Below are 24,329 nucleotides of genomic sequence, written 5' to 3'. Positions count from 1 at the left end.
ACAAAAAACAGTCCAACGAATAACAATGTAGTCCCACAACTGCCCCCCACTTTTGTCCCCCAAACTCCCTCCCCTCCCCCCCTTTCCTTTGAAGTATCGATGTTACTACTGTTATTGCCAGATAAACACGCTAAGAGGCATATTTTCAAAGCACTTTGGGAGGCTAAGTTCCATAGGTTTCTATGGAACTTTGGGAGGCTAAGTGCTTTGAAAATAAGCCTCTAAGTGACCCCAGCAAGTCTCATCCAACATCAACACGGCGTCCACTTCCTCCTTTATGATCATTTAACCACTGGTAACATCAATTAAATTACTAACCTACTCATCCCTCCCCCCACCTTCCAGTCCAGACCTTAAGATATTAAAGGGATTTCAGGGACTTTGGGATATAGGGTACAACTCACATTTGAACGGATAATGTTTAGCTCAGTATTGGTGTGGGCAACAGGGACGAGGGAAGAGAAGATATTCCTAAGTAAATCCTGCATTCTGGGGAAAAAATGCATATTGAATCATTGGCTGATGGACATACCGCCCTCATACTGGTATTGGAGGAATAAACTACACGCGCTTATGCTCTGGGAGGCAAAAGGTGCTCGATATACGCCAAAACGGAGGCAAAGGTTTATTAAAACATGGAAAGCATATTTAAATGTTATAGCTCCTAAAGTTAGAAGCCAGGTATTGAATGAGTTGGGATGAATGTGGAATGAATGGAGGGGAAGGGGGGGGGGGGTAATGCTCAAGGGGTATGATGGGGGGGGGGAGAGAGATTGCGATGGGCTGCCAAAAGGAGCATTATAATGAAAGCATAGTTATGAAACAATATGAACCCATCATTGACCTTAAATGTGAACATTGGTCTATTACAAATGTCAATGCTATAGACAGCCTTCTTCTATTTAAGTATTTTAGTAATAATACAAAGAAAGAAGAATTAATAAAAAAAAGGAATAAAATAAAACAATGTACACAAAATGGGGGTAGATTGTCCTTACCTGAACATTGTTGTCATTACATTAGGAATATGACTGTACATGTAAGAAAGATGTACCAAAAGACTAAAAAAAGCAATCGACTTGAAATAACAGCCCAGTGCTGTAGACAATCAGTTGCCCTTTAAAGGACCCCAAATCTTGAAGTTAAAGGTTGTGTGGTAACTGTGGTTTCATCAAAGAAAAAGTATTGAACCTAATATAAAGCACAGTAGGAAGGGGGGGGGGGGTAAAAATGTTAAAAGTTTGATGACTATAAGCAGTAATGTATATCTGTTGTGTTACTATTGTGAATGCTGCATTATTGTACTTACATCACTATGTTTAGGTGACTTTGTATTTCTTGACTTGTCATCAATAAAAACCGTTGAAATATATAAAGATATTAAAGGGAAAGGGAAATGGGACTTGATATACCGCCTTTCTGTGGTATTTTGCAACTACATTCAAAGTGGTTTACATATATTCAGGTACTTATTTTGTACCAGGGGCAATGGAGGGTTAAGTGACTTGCCCAGAGTCACAAGGAACTGCAGTGGGAATCGAACTCAGTTCCCCAGGATCAAAGTCCGCTGCACTAACCACTAGGCTCCTCCTCCACTAGCAACATTCCATGTAGAATCTCAAATAGTAGCAACCACTAGGCTACTCTTCCACTCCTTGAGATTCCAGAATCTTGCTATTCTTTGGGGTTCTACATGGAATGTTGCTACTCTTTGAGATTGTGCATGGAATCTTGTTAATGGCACTTGATATACTGCCTTTGTGTGGTACGTTGCAACTACATTCAAAGCGGTTTACATATATACAGGTACTTATTTTGTACCTGGGGCAATGGAGGGTTAAGTGACTTGCCCACAGTCACAAGGAGCTGCAGTGGGAATCGAACCCAGTTCCCCAGGGTCAAAGTCCGCTGTACTAACCACTAAGCTGCTCCTCCATTGGGACTCATTTGATTCTGCTTTGTGTGTACACTCTCTGAACTTTGAACAAATATATACTTGTAGAACTGAGGGATATGTTTGACGCAGATATGCATTATTTAAAGGTAAACAGAAGAGGGAGGAAGTGGGAAAAGGACCACGGACTCCAGAGTCCGTGGTCCTTTTCCCATTTTCTTCCTCTTCTGTTCGTATATCTCTCGTGGGACCTTCTAGTTCTTCGCTTTTGCGGATTTTCTTGCAACTTATTTAAAGATAACACAATGCAATACGAAGGCTGTGAGTGAAAGACCACATGACAGCAGCAGTGGCAATGTGGTACACGGCAGGCATTGAGGGGTCCTTTTACAAAGGCGCACTGAAAAATAGCTTGCAGTAGTGTAGGCGTGGGTTTTGGGTGTGCACAGATCCATTTTTCAGCGTGCCTGCAAAAAAAATGCCTTTTTCTGGGGGGGCCAAAATTGGACGTTCGGCAAAATCAAAATTGCCGCATGTCCATTTTGGCTCTGAGACCTTACCACCAGCCATAGATCTAGTGGTAGCACACCAAAATTGAAATTACCGCAAGGGCCATGCGGTAGCTGGGCGGTAACTCCAATTTGACACGCATTGGGTGTGAGTAGGCACCTACGCGGCTTAGTAAAAGGGGTCCTGAGTGACATAAAGGTGCCGGAAAGATGGAGGCAGTAGGTAGAAAAATGCCTTCCTAACCCTTCCTTAGTGAGCTGAAGGCTTAAGCTTATAGATTTGTAGTAGCATGAAGACGACCGGACAGATCTGTCACTGTGCCATGATACTGTGTCCTACTTAATGGCTCTGATATCTAGTGTGCTTTGAGAGCCTGACTGCTAGTTTTCTAGTCTAACAGGTTCCGAACTTGTCTTGCTATTTTAGAAATCTGTTTGTTTTCAAGGTGGTGTTTTGCTGAACAGTAAGAGGCAGCACAATTCCAAGCCCAGCCATGGCATTGGCAGGTACCGACACTTACTGCCTGAGGAGACGGTGGGTATCTCTGCTTCCTGGAGATATATTTTTCCTTTGTTTCTAGTGTTATGTTTTATCATTGCCGGCCCTGTGGGTTGTCAGGTTAAGTGAGTTAAAAAGGAGACCAGAGCCTAGAATGCAGGTAAAATTAAGTATACTCACTGTTATAAATAGATGCTATGCCAACTAAAATAATGTTTCAGCAAGAAGCTCATTTTAGAGAAAATCTACGGCAAGGACCAAAACACATGAAGTCCATACAAACTAATAGATACGCACCAATACACTCTCTTCTGAATTCTCTTCTCCCGTATCTTCACCACTCTTAAAACCCTACCCACAGATAAAATTATTAGACCTTTATGTCCCCCTGACACTGTTTTGTCCCCTTCTCAATTCACCAATGTTATATTCCACTGTTTCTACTCCCAAATGATATCCTGAATTTACTCTGTCTTCCCATAACTCTTCATAATGTAATCCATAATCGTATTACAACTAATTGTATTTCCATCACTTACAATGTATTGTAAGCCACACTGAGCCCGCAAATAGGTGGGAAAATGTGGGATACAAATGCAAATAAATAAAATAAATAAATAAATAACAAATCACGAGAGATGCCTGGTTTGGATGAGGGCCTTGGGTCTGCGAGAGGATTTGAATTAATGAATAGTCTAAAGCAGCTGTTGAGGGATGTGAAGCAAAGAATACAGTAAAATGTTTTAGGCGTGTGCTTAGGCTTTCGCAGCTGGCGTCATGCTTGTTGCAGTTTGTCTGGCTTTTGCGTGTCTGGGTAAGTGGAACCCGATGATGGCTGAAACGGATGCGGCAAGATCCAGACATAGTAACATAGTAGATTGCAGCAGAAAAAGACCTGCACGGTCCATCCAGTCTGCCCAAGATAAATTCATATGTGTACATAAGTACATAAGTAGTGCCATACTGGGAAAGACCAAAGGTCCATCTAGCCCAGCATCCTGTCACCGACAGTGGCCAATCCAGGTCAAGGGCACCTGGCACGCTCCCCAAACGTAAAAACATTCCAGACAAGTTATACCTAAAAATGCGGAATTTTTCCAAGTCCATTTAATAGCGGTCTATGGACTTGTCCTTTAGGAATCTATCTAACCCCTTTTTAAACTCCGTCAAGCTAACCGCCCGTACCACGTTCTCCGGCAACGAATTCCAGAGTCTAATTACACGTTGGGTGAAGAAAAATTTTCTCCGATTCGTTTTAAATTTACCACACTGTAGCTTCAACTCATGCCCTCTAGTCCTAGTATTTTTGGATAGCGTGAACAGTCGCTTCACATCCACCCGATCCATTCCACTCATTATTTTATACACTTCTATCATATCTCCCCTCAGCCGTCTCTTCTCCAAGCTACTTTTTTTATTTGTACTGTCCTCTTCAGTATTCTGTTAATGATGTCCGCCTTTGCGACATAATGTAAACCACATTGAGCCTGCAAAAAGGTGGGGAAATGTCGGATACAAATGCAGCAAATAAATAAAAAATAATAATTTCCTACAAGGCAAGCTAAGATATTACTTGACTATAGAGGTGATATCCCTGATTACATTTCCGTGGTGGTGAGGAGGAGAGGGTATGTTGGAGGTGGAGCTGTGAGAGAACTGCAGGGAGAAAGGATAATGGGTGATGCAGTCCTTGAATCTCAGCATTCAAATGGACTAACATGGCCACCACATCTTGTGTGATGGTAGCTCACTTACATAGTTGATCAAATGAGTCCCTGGAGGATGTGATACTTTCACTGTGGCTGAGAAGACTTTGCTCTCGTGGTTTGTTAGGCATTGTACCATTGATGTAGTTCAGGAAGGTGCTTCTAATTGCAGTGCACACATTGAGGCATATTTTCAAAGCACTTAGCCTTCCAAAGTTCCATAGGTTTCTATGGAACTTTGGAAGGCTAAGTGCTTTGAAAATGTGCCTCATTGTAACTTTGTGTATATCAAATCTGCGACTCTTTACCCTTTGACCCTTTACAGCCAAAGAAGAAGAAGGATAAACTGCCGGACAGACAGGTGACGCTTGCTACTGACCACGAGCACGGGGCTGTGAATATTTGTGCATCGGGATACGATATGACCCTGGTGGAACATTATGCACAGTACATCCAGAACCTCTGCAGACACCTACACATTAAGGTGGAGGAAAGGTACAGCGGTTCCCTTGCGTTTCACCTGTGTGTGAGGTCAGGCACTGGGCGAGGCAGGTACCGTACAGAGCATGAGAAACCCCTGGGAATGACTCATGCCATGGCCCAGCTTGACAAACGCCCAGCCTTCTTTGAAAGTAATTACTTAATACTACTATTCTGTGCATTGTTACACTCCCAAATCTGGGTTGAAAGCCTGCTTGTGTCCAGAATTACTTTTCATGCTGATAAAAAACACCAAAGCTTGAAGAGAGCTGGAAAACGAGGTGGTGTGACGTTTTAAATCTGTTGTATGTTCTGTGCTTCTCTGTTGATCCTTCAGTCTTTAACATACCTTGATAACCCACACTGACTGCAGAAAATGCTCCATCCTCTCAGGATCACCAGATAAATAACCTTTGATTGTCACCAAGAGTGCACCTTGGGAAGATGGAGAGCAGCTTACACCCTTTTAAATCCTCCTCGGTTCTTGTGTTAGCCCCACATGGCTGTACAGACCCCTGGGAAACCCCACTATCTACCCTTCTCCATTCAGAATACTGACTATTTAACCCCACTCTGTTTTCTATCTTTTAACCAGGTTTTATTGATGATTCCACCTGGTAACACATCCATTAGAGTACATACATAACAAATTGTAAAGCTATCGTTCTTATGTACATTAATCTTAAGTTGCTATCATCAGTTTTTGTTTTTATAACAGTACCCTCTCTTATCCCCCTCCCCCCTTACTACCTTCACTTTTGCCATGTACACTGAAAGAAACAATAGTCAGCATGTTACATTAAACTCAAACCGTAATTCCAGTAGTAGCACCTTACATTATTCCGTGATTGAACCCCTTGTTACTATTATCCCCCCTCCCCTCCCACTCATCCCCTCCCCCCCCCCGTCTTTCTAAAAACTCCATGCTCATTCGTAATCCTTTCATGGTCTAGTCCTAGCCAACCTCTTCATTTTCCTATATTTAATGTGTTGGTAAAGGTTCACTGCCTTACTGGTGCTTCTTAAAGCTCTATATACCATTATCCTCTCTGTCTATTGTATTCCTTGTCCAGACTCCCCCCCCCCCCCCCCCCAAAAAAAAAAAAAAAGATATTCCTTCTCCTTCTTAATGTGTAGAAAATGTATTTAACACTGCACTTCTCGCTTTATGGGAAATACTTTGCAAATATTTATTCCAAATAGAAACAAACCGCTTTCTTTTCTTTGGGGAATCCTGAGCTTCCCTGGCCTCCCATAACATCAGCTCATGAAATTTATTCCTCCAATACCAAAAAGAGGGCGATTCCTCCTGCATCCAGTGCCTGAGTATACATTTCTTTCCCACAGCAAGTGCTTTGCATAATAATAGTTCCAAATTCCTGTCGGAGATCCCAAAAGCTGCCCTTCTATTTAAAAGTACTCCTCTCCAAGATGGGATTATTCTTTGATCAGTAATGTTTTCAAAATATTTATGCACCACCTTCCAAAATATTTTCATTCTATCACAGCTCCAAAATGCATGCATAAAGGTATTCTGTCCCCTGTTACATTTAGGACATTGAGCGTCAGGTGTCCACCCTGCCCTTGCTGCTTGTGTTTGTGTCATGTATCCCCTGTGTATTATCCTGTATTGACTCTCCTGCAATTCCGCCCCCCCCCCCCTGCTTTGGGATATCTGTTATCAATTTTGCAAAATTTACTCCCTTCAATTCATAACCTAGTTCTTTGCTCCATGCCTCTTTAAGTGCTTCATAATTACGGGGGGGGGGGGGGGGGGGGGGGCAAACCAGCAGCAGTGCTTTATGTAAACTAGATATCGAAACCTGATCGTATTCATGCCCCTTTAAGAAGTCTCGGAGCTTTTGACCCAGTTTTGTTCCCAAGGCCTCTTGGTCTAAACTAAACCAATAGTGATGTAATTGTCTATAAGCATAATAATCTTTGTTGGTAAGGGAAAGCCTCTGTTGCAGGTCTTGAAATGTGTATAACTTTCCATCCTCATTGACTAAGTGTTCAACTAATGTGATTCCCTTTTCCGACCAATTTTTAATGATCCCTGCTTCCATTCCAGGTTGGAAGTCCCCATTTCCTCGAATAGGCAACTGATCACTAACATTTGGGTTCTGATTCCAAGCTTTCATTAGGTATTGCCAAACTTGTCTCAAAGGTCGTCGCAAAAAGCTTTTCTTACATGCTAACGGTAGGCTATCTGAATTGGCTTGCAAAAGAAAGTTTACATGCCAAGGTTTATACAATGCCTGCTCCCATCTAATCGGGGTCTTTTAACCAGTTTTTAATCCACAATAGAACACATAAGTACATAAGTATTGCCATACTGGGAAAGACCAAAGGTCCATCAAGCCCAGCATCCTGTTTCCAACAGTGGCCAATCCAGGTCACAAATACCTGGCAAGATCCTAAAAAAGTACAAAACATTTTATACTGCTTATCCCAGAAATAGTGGATTTTCCACAAGTCCATTTAATAATGGTCTATGGACTTTTCCTTTAGGAAGCCGTCCAAACCTTTTTTTTTAATTCTGCTAAGCATTCAAGTGTATGATATTAGGAATATGAGTCATTTAAAACCTAATGTTAACATGGGCCAAGGAATCGTTAAGAGGGGAGGGGGGAGAAAAATGGGGACGAAAAGTGTTTGGCGAAGTTGAATATGTTGCAAGAATGCTGTTTTGTATATCAAGCAATGCTATATGCATATTCTACACTACTTTGTATTGTGATAATCGTTAATAAAACAGTTTAAACATAAATTCTGCTAAGCTAACCGCCGTTACCACATTGTCTGGCAACGAATTCCAGAGTTTAATTACACATTGAGTGAAGAAAAAATTTCTCCAATTCGTTTTAAATTTACTCCTATCCCATGACTCTCCAATTTCCTCTTGAGTTTTTCATGAGGTACTTTTGTCAAATGCCTTTTGAAAGTCCGGATTCACAATATCAGCCATCTCACCTTTATCCACATGCTTATTCACCCCCTTCAAAAAAATGTAGTAGATTGGTGAGGCAAGGTTTCCCTTCACTAAATCCATGTTGGCTGTGTCTCATTAATTCATGCTTTTGAATATTCTCTGTAATTTTGTTCTTTATAATAGTCTCTACCATTTTGCCCAGCACCGACGTCAAGCTCACAGGTCTATAGTTTCCCGGATCACTTCTGGAACCTTTTAAAGAAATCGGCGTTACATTGGCCACTCTCCAATCTTTCGGTACCATGCTTGATTTTAAAGACAAATTACATATTACTAACAATAATGCAAGTTTTCATTTTTCAATTCTGTCAGTACTCTGGAAGCAATACCATCTGGTCCAGGTGATTTACTAATTTGTCAAATTGTGCCATTACATCTTTCAGGTTTACAGAGATTTCTTTCAGTTTCTCTGACTCGTCAGCTTTGAATTCCATTTCTGCCACTGGTATCTCTCCCACATTTTCCTCGGTGAAAACCGAAGCAAAGAATTAATTTAAGCTCTCCGTTATGGCTTTGTCTTCCCTGAGTTTACCCCTCTGTCATGTAGCAGTCTGATTCTTTTGCCGGCTTCTTGATTCTAATACACCTAAAAATGTTTGTACTGTGTTTTTGCCTCCAACGCAGTCTTTTTTTTTTTCCCAAAGTCTCTCTTTGTCTTCCTTACCAGCATTTTGCATTTGACTCGCCATTCCTTACTATTTTCAGTCAGATCCATCTTCCATTTTCTGAAAGATTTTTTTTTTTTTTTTTTTTTAGCTCTGATAGCTTCCTTCGCCTCACTTTTTAACCATGCTGGCTGTCATTTGGTCTTCCTTCCTCCTTTTTTAATACATGGAATATAACTGGCCTGGGGGCTCATTTTCAAAGCACTTAGCCTTCCAAAGTTCCATAGAAAACTATGGAACTTTGGAAGGCTAAGTGCTTTGAAAATATGCCTCCTGGTCTTCCAGGATGGTAGTCTTGAACAGCATCCATGCCTGTTGTACATTTTTGACCATTGCCGCTGCTCACTGTTCTCATTTTATCATAGTCTCCTTTTTGAAAGTTAAATGCTAACGTATTGGATTTCCTGTGTGTCACTTACTCCAGAGCTACTACCAAATCTGATCATATTATGATCACTGTTATCAAGCGGCCTCAGCACCATTACCTCCTGCACCAGATTATGTTCCTCGGTTTGTTAGTCTCCATAATTTCTGATAACATTTCTACATCTACTACTACTTAACATTTGTCCATCCTGGCCAGGTGGACGGTAGTACACTCCTATCTCTATCCTTTTCCCCTTTACTCATGGAATTTCAATCCATAGGGATTCCAAGATGTCTTTCGTGTCCTGCAGAATTGTTGTCTATTTGATTCAAGGCCTTCCTTAACATACAGTGCTATTGGATCAATTTGATCCACCCCTGTCACTTTGATATATTTTGTACCCTGGTATGACAGTGCCCCACTGGTTATCCTCCTTCCACCAGGTCTCAGATGCCTATTATATGTAATCTTTCATTTAGTGCAATATATTCTAACTCTCCCATCTTATTTCTTAGGCTTCTGGCATTTCCACGTAGACACTTCAACTGTTCTTTCTATTTACATCTTAATTGACAGTGATAATTCTTGAAAATATGTCTGCTTTTTATTTAAAGACACCTGGAGGTGTATTTTCAAAGCATTTAGACTTAAAGTTACATAGAAACCTATGGAACTTTGTAAGTCTAAGTGCTTTGAAAATGAGCTCCTCGGTCTACTATGGTCTCTCTTGCAACCTCGCTATCTGGATACCCTATCTTGGTGATATCTTTGAAAGATACCTTGTTCCAAACCATGCGCTTTTGAACAACTGTTGGCCTTCCCCCAGTTTCTAGTTTATGTTTCAACGGTTTTTATTGATGACAAGTCAAGAAAGACAAGTCCACCTCAATACAGTAATCTCAATACAATATTGCAACATGCACGGTAGTAACATAACAAATAAACACCTCTATTCACTGTCATCAAACGTTTTTACATTTTTACCCCCCCCCCCCCCCCCCCCCCACTGTGTTGTTTATATTTATATTTAATCATATTCATTGACGCAAATTTGGTACAACTTATGTACTTATGTGAACCATCAACACCAAGCAGAATGCAGCTGTCATCAAATCGTGCCCAAATCCTTGTAATCGTCAATGAATTCCTTTTATATCCTTCCCCCCCGTTTCTAGTTTAAAAGCTGCTCTATCTCCTTTTTAAATGCCGATGCCAGCAGCCTGATCCCACTCTGGTTAAGGTGGAGCCCATCCTTTCAGAATAGGCTCCTCATTCCCCAGAACGTTTCCCAGTTCCTTACAAATCTAAAACCCATCTCCCTGCACCATCGCCTCATCCAAGCATTGAGACTCTGGAGCTTTGCCTGTTTCTTGGGCCCTGCGCGTAGAATGGGGAACACTTCTGGAAATGCTAGCCTAGAGATTCTGGATTTGTGCTTTCTACCAAAGAGTCTAAATTTGGCTTCCAGAACCTCCCTCCTATATTTTCCTATGTTGTTGGTACCCATATGTACCAAGACAGCCAGCTCCTCCCCAGAACTATCTAAAATCCTATCTAGGTGACACGTGAGGTCCGCCACCCAGCTATCTACATGCCTAATAATCGAATCACCAACTACAACAGCCACCCTAACCAGCCAAGCATCCTTCTGTCTATTCCTTTACCTACTTGTTATGGTTACCTTAAGATCATCAGATACAATTACCCCCAGGTCTTACTCTTCTATTATGCACAGAAATCCCCCCTCTGTATTTAACCCTTCTCTACAGTGGAGAAGTAGCCTAATGGTTAGTGCAGTGGCCTGAGAACCAGGGGAACTGGGTTAAATGCCCACTGCATCTCCTTGTGACTCTGGGCAAGTCACTTAACCCTCCTTTGCCCCAGGTACAAAATAAGTATATAATATTCAAACCACTTTGCTTGTAAGCACAGAAAGGCAGTATATCAAGTCCCATTTCTCTTTCCCTATTTGAGATTCTACATGGAATGTTGCTAGTGGAGGAGTAGCCTAGTGGTTAATGCAGTGGACTTTCCTGGGGAACTGGATTCGATTCCCTTCAGCTCTTTTTGACCTTGGGCAAGTCAGTTAACCCTCCATTGCCCCAGGTACAAATAAGAACCTGTATATACTATGTAAACCGCTTTGAATGTAGTTGCAAAAACCATAGAAAGGTGGTATATCAAGTCCCATTTCCCTTTCCCTATTTGAGATTCTACATGGAATGTTGCTAGTGGAGGAGTAGCCTAGTGGTTAGTGCAGTGGACTTTGATCCTGGGGAACTGAGTTGGATTCCCACTGCAGCTCCTTGTGACTCTGGGCAAGTCACTTAACCCTCCATTGCCCCTGGTACTACTACTACTACTATTAAACATTTCTATAGCGCTACTAGACTTACGCAGCGCTGTACAAATGAACATGAAAAGACAGTCCCTGCTCAACAGAGCTTACAATCTAAATTGGACAGACGAACAGACAGCTAGGGGTGGGGAAATTGCAGTGGTAGGGGTGATAAGTGAGGGTGTTGAGTAAGAGAGTCATGGTTAGGAGTGGAAAGCAGTAGCAAAGAGGTGGGCTTTAAGCCTAGACTTGAAGACAGCCAGAGACTGAGCCTGACGTACTGGCTCAGGGAGTCTATTCCAGGCATAGGGTACAAAAATAAGTACCTGAATATATGTAAACCGCTTTGAATATAGTTGCAAAAACCTCAGAAAGGCCGGTATATCAAGTCCCATTTCCCTTCCCATTCTTCTAGTTGGTTCCCAGCTTTCGGAATCAACTCCCTATTTCTATAAAGGCTTTAAAGACCCAATATTTTTCAGTAGCATTCAGGATCCTGGGTCACTGGTTGGGTTTCGGTCTGTAATTAACTGTCCATTTGTTAATTTAATTTTTTGGTCTTATTCTAGTCTTTTGTTTGGAATGTCAGGTCTCGCCTATTTTATTTTTTTTAAGGCCATCACTTCCAACGTGTAAGGGTTTAAGATCTAAGAGAATTTTTCTTATTTATTTATTTTTTCTTATTAGACTGCCAAGATTTGGAATGTATTACCTATGTATGTAATTAATTTGACTCTGTTTCTTTTCATATTTTATTTAAGAAATATGTACTTTCAGACTAAGGGCTTCTTTTACAAAGTCGCACTAGCGATTCCTGCGCAGCAAATGCAACAGAGCCCATAGGAATTGAATGAGATTTGTCATATTTGCCATGCAGGCATCGCTAGCGCAGCTTTGTAAAAGAAGTCCTGGGACTTATTATTATTATTTATTACTAGTCAAAAAGCCCCGTTTCTGATGCAAATGAAACGGGGGCTAGCAATGTTTTCTTCTGTGTGCATGTGGGAGTGTGTGTGTCCCTGCCCTCTGCCCTCTCTCCCCTCCCCCCTCTGAGTCCTTCACTGTTACAGAGGCAGCGACTTGATTTCGTGCTCTGCTGTTTTCCTTCACTGACTGTGTTACAGAGAGGGCGGGGCAGACACTCATAGGGAAACCGGATATCTCGCCCCCTTCACACTTCCGGCTGGAGGCTTCATAGAACGTTGGTTTTGCCTTTTATATAGAGAGATTATTATTAACATTTGTATAGCACTACCAGACGCACACAGCGCTGAACACCTGACACAGAGAGACAGTCCCTGCTCAATAGAGCTTACAATCTTAAATAATACAGACAGACAAGACAATTAAGGGCGATGGAAGTACTGGGTGAGAAAGGAACAAGGGGAGGGCAATTGAGTAGTGGCTAGGAGCCAAAAGCAGTGGTGAAAAGGTGGGTTTTCAGCATAGATTTGAAAACAGGTAGAGATGGAGCTCAGCGTATAGGCTCAGGAAGTCTATTCCAGGCATAAGGTGCCGCGATGGAAAAGGATCGAAGCCTGGAGTTAGTAGTGGAGAAGGGGGGATGACAAGAGAGATTTGTCCAGTGAGCGGAGTTGACGGGGAGAGATGAGAGTGGAGAGGTAATGGGGGGCTGCAGAATGGGATGCATTTAAAGGTCAGTAAGAGAAGTTTGACCTGTATGCGGAAGCGGACAGAGAGCCAGTGAAATGACTTGAGGAGTGGGCTAGTGTGGGTATAACGGTTTTGGCGGAAAATAAGTCGTGCTGTAGAATTTTGCACAGACTGGAGAGGAGAGAGATGGTTGAGAGGAAGACCAGACTTCTATATTAATGAACATCAATGATTCAATCTTAGTCTATTTTTAATGGTTGAGTTAATACAAATATTATTGACTTTAGTGCTACTGCTCTTATATTACATAATCCGCTTCGAACCAGGAACTGATGTAAGCGGAAATAAGTATTAGGTAACGTTTTGAATTGTTTGTGTGTGTGAGTGATTAAAGTGCTTTTGTGGTTTATGCAGCTATGCCATGCCCACTAAGACCCACGAAATGATGCTTACGCAGGAAAAAAGCAGCAAGATGTACGTGGATGCTGTCCTGACGACCCACGAACGTATTGTTCAGGTACTCTACCAGGTTTGGCATTTTACGTTAGAAGAATTTTGCTCGGCACAGAGACTGAAGCCCCTGCAAGGAGGACATGATTACAGCCCGACGGAGACTTAGTTAGTTTGTTCAATTTGATTATTTGCTTGCATATTTCAGTACAGAATCTCAAAATCATAAAAAAAAAAAAAATTAGAAAAAGAAAATATGTCCCACTAATACCTTCCCCTCTAATATAAAAGCCCAGTGCTTCACATCCCACCCTACATAATCTCCTCAATCCTACTCCACAAACCCGTATCTTTTGAAAGTCCACATAGTTCAGCTTCACTCACAAAGCTGGCAATGGTAATTTTTTAAAAATTTTTATGTATCATTTTACTTAATTACATTCATGTTGATCACATAAATGTAAGGAAAAACAGAAATTAATATAAAGGAAAAAAAAAACATATTCTCTCATCAATATATATTATATAATTGTCCACAATTGGGAGATCCAAGATCAGGAAAACAATCTCAAAGAAAATAAGAAAAACTCAAAATGGTTAATCTTACAATTCACATTTTCTGAGGGAGGAAGGTTAATCGGTTATTGCAGTCAGTACAGTGGTAACTAAAGGAAGTTGCTGCGGAGGGTTCTTCATCTGTTCTTTCAACTCCACAAACTCTGTAATTTCTTAGGTTCAATTATTGATAACCTTTAAGAGTGGACTAACACGGCTACCACACCTCTCTACTTAGGTTCAACAAATAAGTAATAAGGAAATAGAACACTTACAAGGGAATCGCACTAGGAAGGTCCCACCTAGGACAATGATTCCTGGCTTAAAAGCCAAGAATTCACGCTTCCTAGTCTGCGATTCCCTTGATATGTCAGGGAATATATTAATCTTTGAACCCAAAAAACTATCAGCCATTTGTCAGAAATGCAATTTCAAAACATTGTTCCTATCTAAATCAAAGGCGAAAGTCACTAATAATATAACTCTATCTGTAATTTCTGAATTTTCCAAAACGTCAGTTAAGTTCACATCTCTTTTCTCTGATAAAGAACATTTTAAGGGAAATATAAATCACTTTAGACACCAGAGGGTGGCTATCAGAAAGGATTTGCAAAATATCAGAGAAATATTTCTTCAACAGTTCAGTAGCTGATATATAGGATGTTATAGGAAAATTTATCATTCTTGGCAATGATAATTTTGTCGATGTCAATACAGAGGAACAAAAGCCCTCGCAGTCGCACAGACACACCAATCACAGCGAAGGTGACTCGAGGAACACAATGTGCCAAGAGAGTCATGTTTCAGCCTATTGGGCCTTCATCAGGAACCTTGTAAAGGTTGTTGTATTGTAAATGTTCTTCAAGCTTTTAAAATAATAAAAACAAAACAAAAATCTTTTCAGTGTAAAATTTTTCTCACAGCCTAAAACAGGTTATTTATCAAATGCTAAACGCAACCAAAGAACAAATCAAGAAAGCCGACACTGAAGCACCATCTCAGCAACGTGTAATGTAACATAATAGTAATTTTGTTCCACTATTTGGTTATAGCATTTGCTGGAACACACCTGAGCAAGGAGCTGAATAACTGAGCGATCGTAGCTCATATGTAAGCCGCTGGAGCGTCTGTTCTCTGGCTTATTTACAGCCCAGGTAAACTGAGGGCCGGGCAGGTTTGGCTATCCAAACACTTTTTAGGGTTGTACCAAAATGTCAACTTATTGTCTAAGGTTAGGTCATGCTGGCTTCCATTTTGTAATTACTTTTGCCATAAACAAAGAATGGAAAACCTATTTATTAATTAAGTTTGCTGTACTGCTCCGTCCAGAAATCAAAGTGGTTTACAATTATAAAAGCAGAAAGGAAAATAGAATAACAAATTATTCAGTGAAACAAAGAAGGAAAAAAGTGGCACGAAGGAGGCCCCCCAGGTTTTAGTCTGCAGTCCGACTCATTCTCTACCAGCCTGTCTTCCTATATTCTCTGCAAATATCAGGAAATGCCAGAGAAAAATAGGGCTTCAGCTCAGAGGTGTAGTGCTAATGAATTCTGCAGCGACAGGGCTAAATAGAAAATTGCTGCCTCATGAGTACTATCCAATCTTCCCTTACCAACAGAAGAACTGCTAACTTGTGTGTTTGAGAGCATAAAATCCTAGGTGAAGCATATGGAACTTATATATATACTAGTAAAAAAGGCCCGTTTCTGGAACGAATGAAACGGGCGCTAGAAAAGGTTTTCCTGGGAGTGTGTATGTTTGAGAGAGAGAGCCAGAGTGAATGTGCGGGTGTGTGACAGAGTGAGACTGTCTGTGTGACAGTGTGTGTGTGAGAATGAGAGTGTGTGACAGGGCCCCCTCCCCTGTTCCTAATGCCCCTCACCCCGTTCCCTCCCCTCCTTTTCCTCCTCCTTCCCACACTTTGGGTTCCTTAAGGCTTTCAAAAGTCTATGTACCCTCGTGGCCCTAACGCCCAGTATCTGGATACCCCACCGCTTTCCTCCTCACCCCTCCCCCAAGATGTAATACTTTCACGTCCTTCATTTTTTTTAAAAAGTGTCCTATCTACCCTGTGTACAAATGCCGGGCATTCAGATTGTGTTCCTCTCGTAAATTTTCATTTCTTTCATTCATTCAGAACTTGCCCCCACCCCCCCCCCCCCCCCCCCCGAACACTTTTGGTTCCTTCAGTCTTTTAAAACTCTCCTATGTACCCTGTGTGCTAATGGCCAGCATTGAGATTGTTTTCCTGTCCCAAATTTGCATGTCTTTCAGTCATTCACAACTCCCCCCCCCCCCCCCTTCTCCAGTTTAACACTTTCGTTTCCTTCAGTCTTTTAAAACTCTCCTATCTACCCTGTGTCCTAATGGCCAGCACTCAGATTGTTTTGCTTTGCCAAATTGTCTGTCACTGATGTCACTGAGGTCAGTGCATGCCTGCCTAGCAGACCACTTCCGGCAGGCACGGTCCCAAGCACATCCTGTTGGAGGTGAGAATTATTATATAGGACTAGTAAAACAGGCCCGTTTCTGACACAAATGAAACGGGCGCTAGCAAGGTTTTCCTCGGAGTGTGTATGTTTGAGAGAGTATGTGTGAGATTGACTTTGTGTGTGAGAGAGAGAGAGTGAATGTGCGAGTGTGTGTATGTGACAGAGAGAGAGACCGCTGGGTGCGAGTGTGTCTCCTCTGCCCCCTCTCCAGCCACCCAGCGATTCTCCTCTCTCCCCTGCTCCCTCTCCAGCCACCCAGCGATTCTCCTCTCTCCCCTGCTCCCCCTCCAGCCACCCAGCGATGCTCTTCTCTCCCCTGACCCCCCTCCAGCCACCCACTGACTCTCCTCTGTTCCCTGCCCCCCCTTCCAGCTACCCAGCGATTAACCTATCTCCCCGGCCCCCCCTCCAGCCACCCAGCAATTCTCCTTTTTCCCTTGCCCCCCCCCCCTCCAGCCACCCAGCGAATCTCCTCTCTCTCTCCCCTGCCCCCCCTCCAGCCACTCCTCCACTTTAATCAGCATATATTAAATTCCCCTCATGTGCTACAGAAAAGCACCGAGCACATCCTATCCGTGAAGCCTTCAAGCCTTGAAGCATTCCTGCAACGTTCCGTAACTACATGTCGTCAATTGAGGAGATGGAGCCTTACAGAGCGACACGTAGCTACGTCTTGCAAGGTTCCGCGTTAGGAGTTACGGATCAAGAAAGGGATCTGGGTGTCGTCGTCGATGATACGCTGAAACCTTCTGCTCAGTGTGCTGCTGCGGCTAGGAAAGCGAATAGAATGTTGGGTGTTATTAGGAAGGGTATGGAGTCCAGGTGTGCGGATGTTATAATGCCGTTGTATCGCTCCATGGTGCGACCGCACCTGGAGTATTGTGTTCAGTACTGGTCTCCGTATCTCAAAAAAGATATAGTAGAATTGGAAAAGGTACAGCGAAGGGCGACGAAAATGATAGTGGGGATGGGACGACTTTCCTATGAAGAGAGGCTGAGAAGGCTAGGGCTTTTCAGCTTGGAGAAGAGACGGCTGAGGGGAGATATGATAGAAGTGTATAAAATAATGAGTGGAATGGATCGGGTGGATGTGAAGCGACTGTTCACGCTATCCAAAAATACTAGGACTAGAGGGCATGAGTTGAAGCTACAGTGTGGTAAATTTAAAACGAATCGGAGAAAATTTTTCTTCACCCAACGTGTAATTAGACTCTGGAATTCGTTGCCGGAGAACGTGGTACGGGCGGTTAGCTTGACGGAGTTTAAAAAGGGGTTAGATAGATTCCTAAAGGACAAGTCCATAGACCGCTATTAAATGGACTTGGAAAAATTCCGCATTTTTAGGTATAACTTGTCTGGAATGTTTTTACGTTTGGGGAGCGTGCCAGGTGCCCTTGACCTGGATTGGCCACTGTCGGTGACAGGATGCTGGGCTAGATGGACCTTTGGTCTTTCCCAGTATGGCACTACTTATGTACTTATGTGTGTGTGTGTAAGTCTTTCTGAGGTGTAAAATAAGCCACACGTGAGCTAATGATAAATGCACCCTACAAGCAGTGACCCAGACTCTGATATGGATTGCATCTCAGGAATAACAGATAGCCTGATGTGCGTGACTTAGGGAGTGCTGTTAGAGTATTGCATGGAGCATATTTTACAGGTGCAAATGCTGCCCTCCTGTCTCAAACAGCACGCGAAGCATAGCGATGATGATAACCAATCCACACGTGGTCAGTAAATGGTGCTATAAAACTTTAATCAGAGTCCCTCTTTAGAGGTACGAGGCAAGGTTACCTGTTATCTTCCTTGCTGTTGGCCCTGGTGGTGGAACCATTAGCTTCAGCTCTTCAATCTAATCCTAATATCCAGGGTGTTCAGGTGGGTGCTATTGAGCATAAAATTATTTTGTTTGCTGGTGATATTTTGCTTTATTTCACGTGTCCTATTACTACTCTGCCTAATTTAATTTCTGTTTTGCAGGCTTATTCTCGAGTCATAAGTACATAAGTATTGCCATACTGGGAAAGACCAAAGGGCCATTGAGCCCAGCATCCTGTTTCCAACAGTGGCCAATCCAGGTCACAAATACCCGGCAAGATCCCAAAAATGTACAAAACATTTTATACTGCTTATCCCAGAAATAGTGGATTTTCCCCAAGTCCATTTAATAACGGTCTATGGACTTTTCCATTAGGAAGCTGTCCAAACCTTTTTTAAACTCCGCTAAGCTAACTGCCTTTACCACATTCTCTGGCAACAAATTCCAGAGTTTAATTACACATTGAGTAGTGAAAGTTTTTCTCCAGTTCGTTTTAAATTTGCTACATTGTAGCTTCATCGCAAGCCCCCTAGTCCTAGTATTTTTGGAAAGCGTGAACAGACGCTTCACATCTACCCGTTCAACTCCACTCATTATTTTATAGACCTCTATCATATCTCCCCTCAGCCGCCTTTTCTCCAACCTGACGAGCCCTAGACGCTTTAGCCTTTCCTCATAGGGAGTCTCAGGGTTTAAAGTTAATACGAGTAAAACCAAACTCTTAACATGACTATAGATGGGCCCACATTATTACATCTCCTACAATCTTTTCCTTTTCGCTGTGTTGCGTTATTTTGGGGTGTGGTTGAAACCTGATTACTTTCACATGTATACTGCTATCAAGGCTGATTTGGGCCGATGGAAACAACAGACCTTGTTTTGGTTTGATAGAATTTCAACCATTAAGATGGGTATGTTACCTAGACTGTTGTATTTATTTCAGGTGCTTCCAGTTAAAGTTCCTTGCCGGGCTCTCTCTTCTCTTCAGGGTGTACTGATGTACTGAATAAGTTTATTTGGGGTGGCAGGAGGCCCAGGTTCTCTCATCTGATTCTTTTTCGGAATGCAGTGAGTGGAGGTTTGGGGATACTATACCATAGGGAAAGGGGGATGGGACTTGATATACTGCATTTCTGTGGTTACAGTCAAGTAGAGGGTTAAAATACTTGCCCAGAGTTACAAGGAGCTGCAGTGGGCCATATTTGGTGGACTTGCCTGAAGGCGACTGCTTTTTTGGAAATCTATTAGCTTTCAGATACTATGGATAACGGGCTTGAGAGTTCCTTGGTATCCTGGGATGATCTTGTTGAATAAAGAGATTCTGGGACTTCGGAAATATCAGAAACTTTTGGTTCGTCATCTACATGTGGCCAAGTTTACCCTTGCAGCTGCTTGGAAGAGTCCAGGGGTTCCTCTCATAGCAAAATGGAAGTCCCAGCTGTATACAGTATATAAATTGGAGATGCTAACAGCTATTAGGTGTAACTCCTTTAAGACCTGGGTAAAGATTTGGGGGACTGTATGTAATTTGAATTTTGTGGGTGAGTGAGGCATGGTTTGGCCTTTTTCCTTCTATTGTCCTACACTTGGGTTCCAATCATTGGGTTATATCTCCTCTTTGCGATCCCCTTTCCCCCTTCCCCAGTTTTTTCCTCTTTCTTTTTTCTTCTTTTTCTTTTGAATAGTTCTATAAAATTGAAAATATTAGAGGTGTGCTTAGAGAGAGTGTTATTTTTTTCTTTCAGCACTTTGAACACTGTACTTGGCATTGAATGTTTTATATTGCTTACTGTTTCTATCTTGCTCAGATTAATAAAGACCTCGTTTAAATTAAAAAAACAAACAAACTTTTATCAGTCATACACGACTCAACACAGGCCTGTGTTTCGGCCACCTGGCCTGCATCAGGAGTCAAATGTTACTGAAGATATCAAAATAAATGCTGTGTGCACCACAGGTACTAAGATGAAGAAAGTTGGCGATCCTATTAAAGGGTCACTTATCTTGATTATCGCTAATCAGGTTTCTGTGTAGATGACATCGATTAGCGATAATCAAGATAAGTGACCTTTTAATTTATTTTGATATCTTCAGTAACATTTGACTCCTGGTGCAGGCCAGGTGGTCGAAACATAGGCCCGTGTCGAGTCGTGTATGACTTTGATTAAAGTTTTATAGCACCATTTACTGACTGAGTGGATTGGTTGTTGTCCTTGTTGTGTTTTGCTTGCTGTTTGAGTTGGTGTGAAGATTTGTCCTCCTCCTGCCTAAAATGTCAAAGGGAATAAGAAAATCTATTTTGCTCCTTTTGGGGATGCTTGACTATACAACAATTTCTGACTGCGGTAGTCAGTTATGACTTCCATCTTAGGGTGTAGATTAATTGGTTCTGCTGAACAGTTGGATACACCAGGGGCCTTTAGAGGTAATGATAAAGGAGAGACACTTTTGTTTCATGAAATGTGCCTTGTAGCATGAAAGTGTATTTTACAACGTTGGACATCTCCTGAACCTCCAGCTGACTGGCACTGGAGAAGCGTGAAATACAAAGCGCTACACGCGTCAACCTTTTCTCACATGAGCACGCAGTTTTGGAATACACTGCCGCGCAACTTAAGAACAATCAACGAGCAAGATTCCTTCCGCAGGTTATTGAAGACCCATCTTTTCGAAAAAATTTACGGAAAGAAACAAAACACTTAAAGGCCACACTTAATGTTCACTAGTGCATCATACATTCACCCCTGAATTCTCATTCCCGTAATATCACATCTCTCATACCTTTACTCACAGAAAGATATATACCATATGTCTTCATGCCTTTTTAGCGCCCTCTAAGCTCCCATTGTTTCCTTCCAAAGTTTCAATGTTTGTGCTCCATTGTTACATTCCTTAACGACACCTCAATTGTTTCGCATAACTCTGCACAATGTAATCCATAACCAATCTGTAACAAATTGTATTTCCAACATTTAACTCTTATTGTAAGCCACACTGAACCCGCAAAAAGGTGGGAAAATGTGGGATACAAATGCAATAAATAAACTATGTTTATTGGCAACCTGGGAGGCGAGATGCTCGGGGCTCACTTAAGCAGCAAAAGTGTTTGTCTAGAATTCTTATTTAAAAATACTAAGCCCAAGAGGGCGAAGCTTATTCTAAACTTCTGATGATGCGAAATAAGCAGTGAATGTTATAGTAGATAGCTATAACCAGAACATCATCTAATAGGGAGGGGGGAGGTAGGATAACCCCCTTCCCCCCCTTTATAATCCAGGAGTTGAGATTATAACAGGATGGTAAAGTACATCACCACATTAACACAATCAACACCCCCTCCGAAAACAACTCACCATTATCAGCTATCAGAGGCCCCTTCTTACGACCTTCTGAGCATATACTTTCTGGAAGGAGAAAGGGGAAAAAAATGTGTAGGAAATTGGGGGGTGAGGGGGATAGAGGTTGTTCATTCTAGTTGTATAACAAAATGAAGTTGACTGCTATTGTGACTTTATTTTGTTGATTGTTCCATGTAATGAATAGCCATCAATTAAATCTTTAAAAATAAGAGGGACTCTTACACCTGAAATCCTTAAAGAAAAGGGACTTAGCTGGTCCCTGCGTTTGGTAGGAAATAATTTGTCTGGTCTTTTGCTCTTGATATGTGTTGCAATTTTATATTTTGTGTACATTTTTATTTTATTTTTTATTTATTTTATGACTTTCAGATCAGTGATTTGAGTTCAACATTGGCACCTGTCCTCATAGAGGTTCTTCAGATGAATCAGCCTGAAGGAGTTCAACTGTTTGTCAAAGAAGTACGTTCATGCATGCACATACACACATACATCCCCACACCATGTAGCATATACAATTTCAAAAAATGAGGAGGAATTATTACATACTGCTCTGCAGTGACACCTAGTGACTATTTAAAGAGCAGTACGGTAGGAGTTGTGGCTTGCATTCTCTGGAGCTGAATTGCTTTGTGTTTCTATTGGGAGGAGTATGAGAGAAAAGGGGGAAACAATTTTTCTTTGGAAAATTAGGATGAAAAATCACAACTGGGCTACAATTTCTTCATTTCATTTTGGTTCATCTCCTACCTTCTCTGAAATTCCCCTCTCCCCCCCCCCCCCCCCCCAATTAGTTGACAGCAGACTAACTCAATAATACCATTAGAGCATAACTGAAGCTTGATCTGGTTTATTTAAGTCAAGAGGTTCTCAGCCTAGTCCTTTGAATACTCCAGCCTACCAAGTGGTCAGGATATCCACAATGAATATGCATGGGAGACATTTGCATGCACTACCTGTATTTTGGGCAAATCTAGTTATACGTATTCACTGTGGAAATCCTGAAGACCTGACCGGCTATGGGTGTCTTAAGGACTGAGTTGAGAGAGACTGATTGTGTTAAAGACAATAAAGTACACATGGTTAAAAAAAAAAAAAAAAAAAGTGAAGCTTGAAACTGAAAATAAGAGGAGAGGGGCAAAGCTTGTAATTGATGTTAATGTTGTAAACCACCTAGATATTTTAACAATATGGTATATCAGATAAATTTTAAACTTAAAACGATTTCAAATCCCCCTCTGTGCTGGCTTGTCAGAGAATGTAGTAAAAGCAGTTAGCTTAGCGGGGTTTAAAAAAGGTTTGGCTATCTTCCTAGAAGAAAAGTCTATAAGCCATTATTAAAATGGACTTGGGGAAAACCCACTGCTTATTTCTAGGATAAGTAGCATAAAATGTATAGTACTGTTTGGGGATCTTGCCAGGTGCTTTTAACCTGGATTGACCACTGTTGGAAACAAGATGCTGGATGATGGACCTTCGGTCTGCCCCGGTATGGCAATACTTATGTACTTACGGAAGGAGGTTGGTGTAACAGTACTGCAGAAATACACCCATTTTGGAGTATCCAGACTGTAGGTTGCTCTGAGATAACTCTCAACTAGCGAGGTTTTCAGGATATCCACAATGCATATATATCTGTATTTTCATTCTGGATGTCCGGAAAACCTGACTGGCTGGGTGTATTCCAAAGATTAGGTTCAGAACCCCCACTCTAGGATCTGTATAAGCCTGATTTTGGAGGGGGGGGGGGGGGGGTTCTGGATTGTTTCAGTATAAAGCCTGCTCTTAAATGGACTCTCTGGTTTTTATCTTCCCCTTTTCCTACTGTAGACCTTGCTTGATTGCCAGTTTTATTTGTGTCCTACACACCAGGGATCCCCTCAGTCTGCACACAATTCCCATCCAAGTTCTGTTTGTTTCTACTCCGTGCAGCCATCGCTCTTCCTTCAAGAACATGCGACCTAGATCTGACAAATTCTTAAGCTTCTTCCTATCTTTCTCTTCGCAGCACACAGAGGCAGACTTCCAGGTACGCTTCAAGATCCGACCAGAACTGCAAGATTTAAAGGCACAAATGAGCTGAACCCTCGCCCAGCAGGTCCAACCAGCGAGCGCAGAAGCCTTGAAGGTGGATTTCTCAATACCATCTGCTCATTGGTCCTCCCGTGCTGGCAGCCTTCTTCCTATATGTAAAATAGTCATTTTTTTTTTAATCATTAAAACCCTCTCAAACCTTTTTGCATTTTATTTTCAGATTTTGCCTGGAGGTAGGGGTTTTGAAAGGGGGGTTAGGAAATGGCCTGATTCTCTTTCCCTGTAGCCTTTCTTTCTCCATTTAATTTTGGCCTTGAGCACCATTGATATTTTAAGTAAGGCTCTCGTGAGGCACATAAGTATGTATAGCAAACATTAAACCATAGCCCTAAAAAAAAAAAAGTGCCCCTGTTTATTAACCTGTGGTAAAATAACATTTTGTACGCTATATTACCATGGGAACATTTACTCTGAGATTCACTAACCAGTGGTGTACTCTGTGGGTTAGTGAACCCCAGGATAAAATTATTTTAATGTCTTTTATATTACCTGCAAACCC

General features: G+C 41.8%; 1 protein-coding gene across 2 annotated transcripts in view; it reads left to right on the top strand.

Annotated features, from left to right (window-relative positions):
• MRPL48 (mitochondrial ribosomal protein L48) overlaps positions 1-23,972 on the top strand; it is a 29,233-nt gene extending 5,261 nt beyond the window's left edge. For both annotated transcript variants that reach the window (XM_030200020.1, XM_030200019.1), the window contains exons 4-8: positions 2,850-2,938; positions 4,934-5,103; positions 13,479-13,581; positions 22,109-22,198; positions 23,745-23,972. In XM_030200020.1, coding sequence (XP_030055880.1) covers positions 2,850-2,938; positions 4,934-5,103; positions 13,479-13,581; positions 22,109-22,198; positions 23,745-23,819 — 527 coding nt within the window. In that variant the 3' untranslated portion in view covers positions 23,820-23,972. The remainder of the gene's footprint in view (positions 1-2,849; positions 2,939-4,933; positions 5,104-13,478; positions 13,582-22,108; positions 22,199-23,744) is intronic.
• The last annotated feature ends 357 nt before the right edge of the window (positions 23,973-24,329 follow it).

Source organism: Microcaecilia unicolor, chromosome 4 (genome assembly GCF_901765095.1).
Source record: "Microcaecilia unicolor chromosome 4, aMicUni1.1, whole genome shotgun sequence".
NCBI lineage: Eukaryota > Metazoa > Chordata > Amphibia > Gymnophiona > Siphonopidae > Microcaecilia > Microcaecilia unicolor.
Note: the sequence above shows the minus strand (reverse complement) of the source record. Positions and strands in the feature narration are given on the sequence as shown.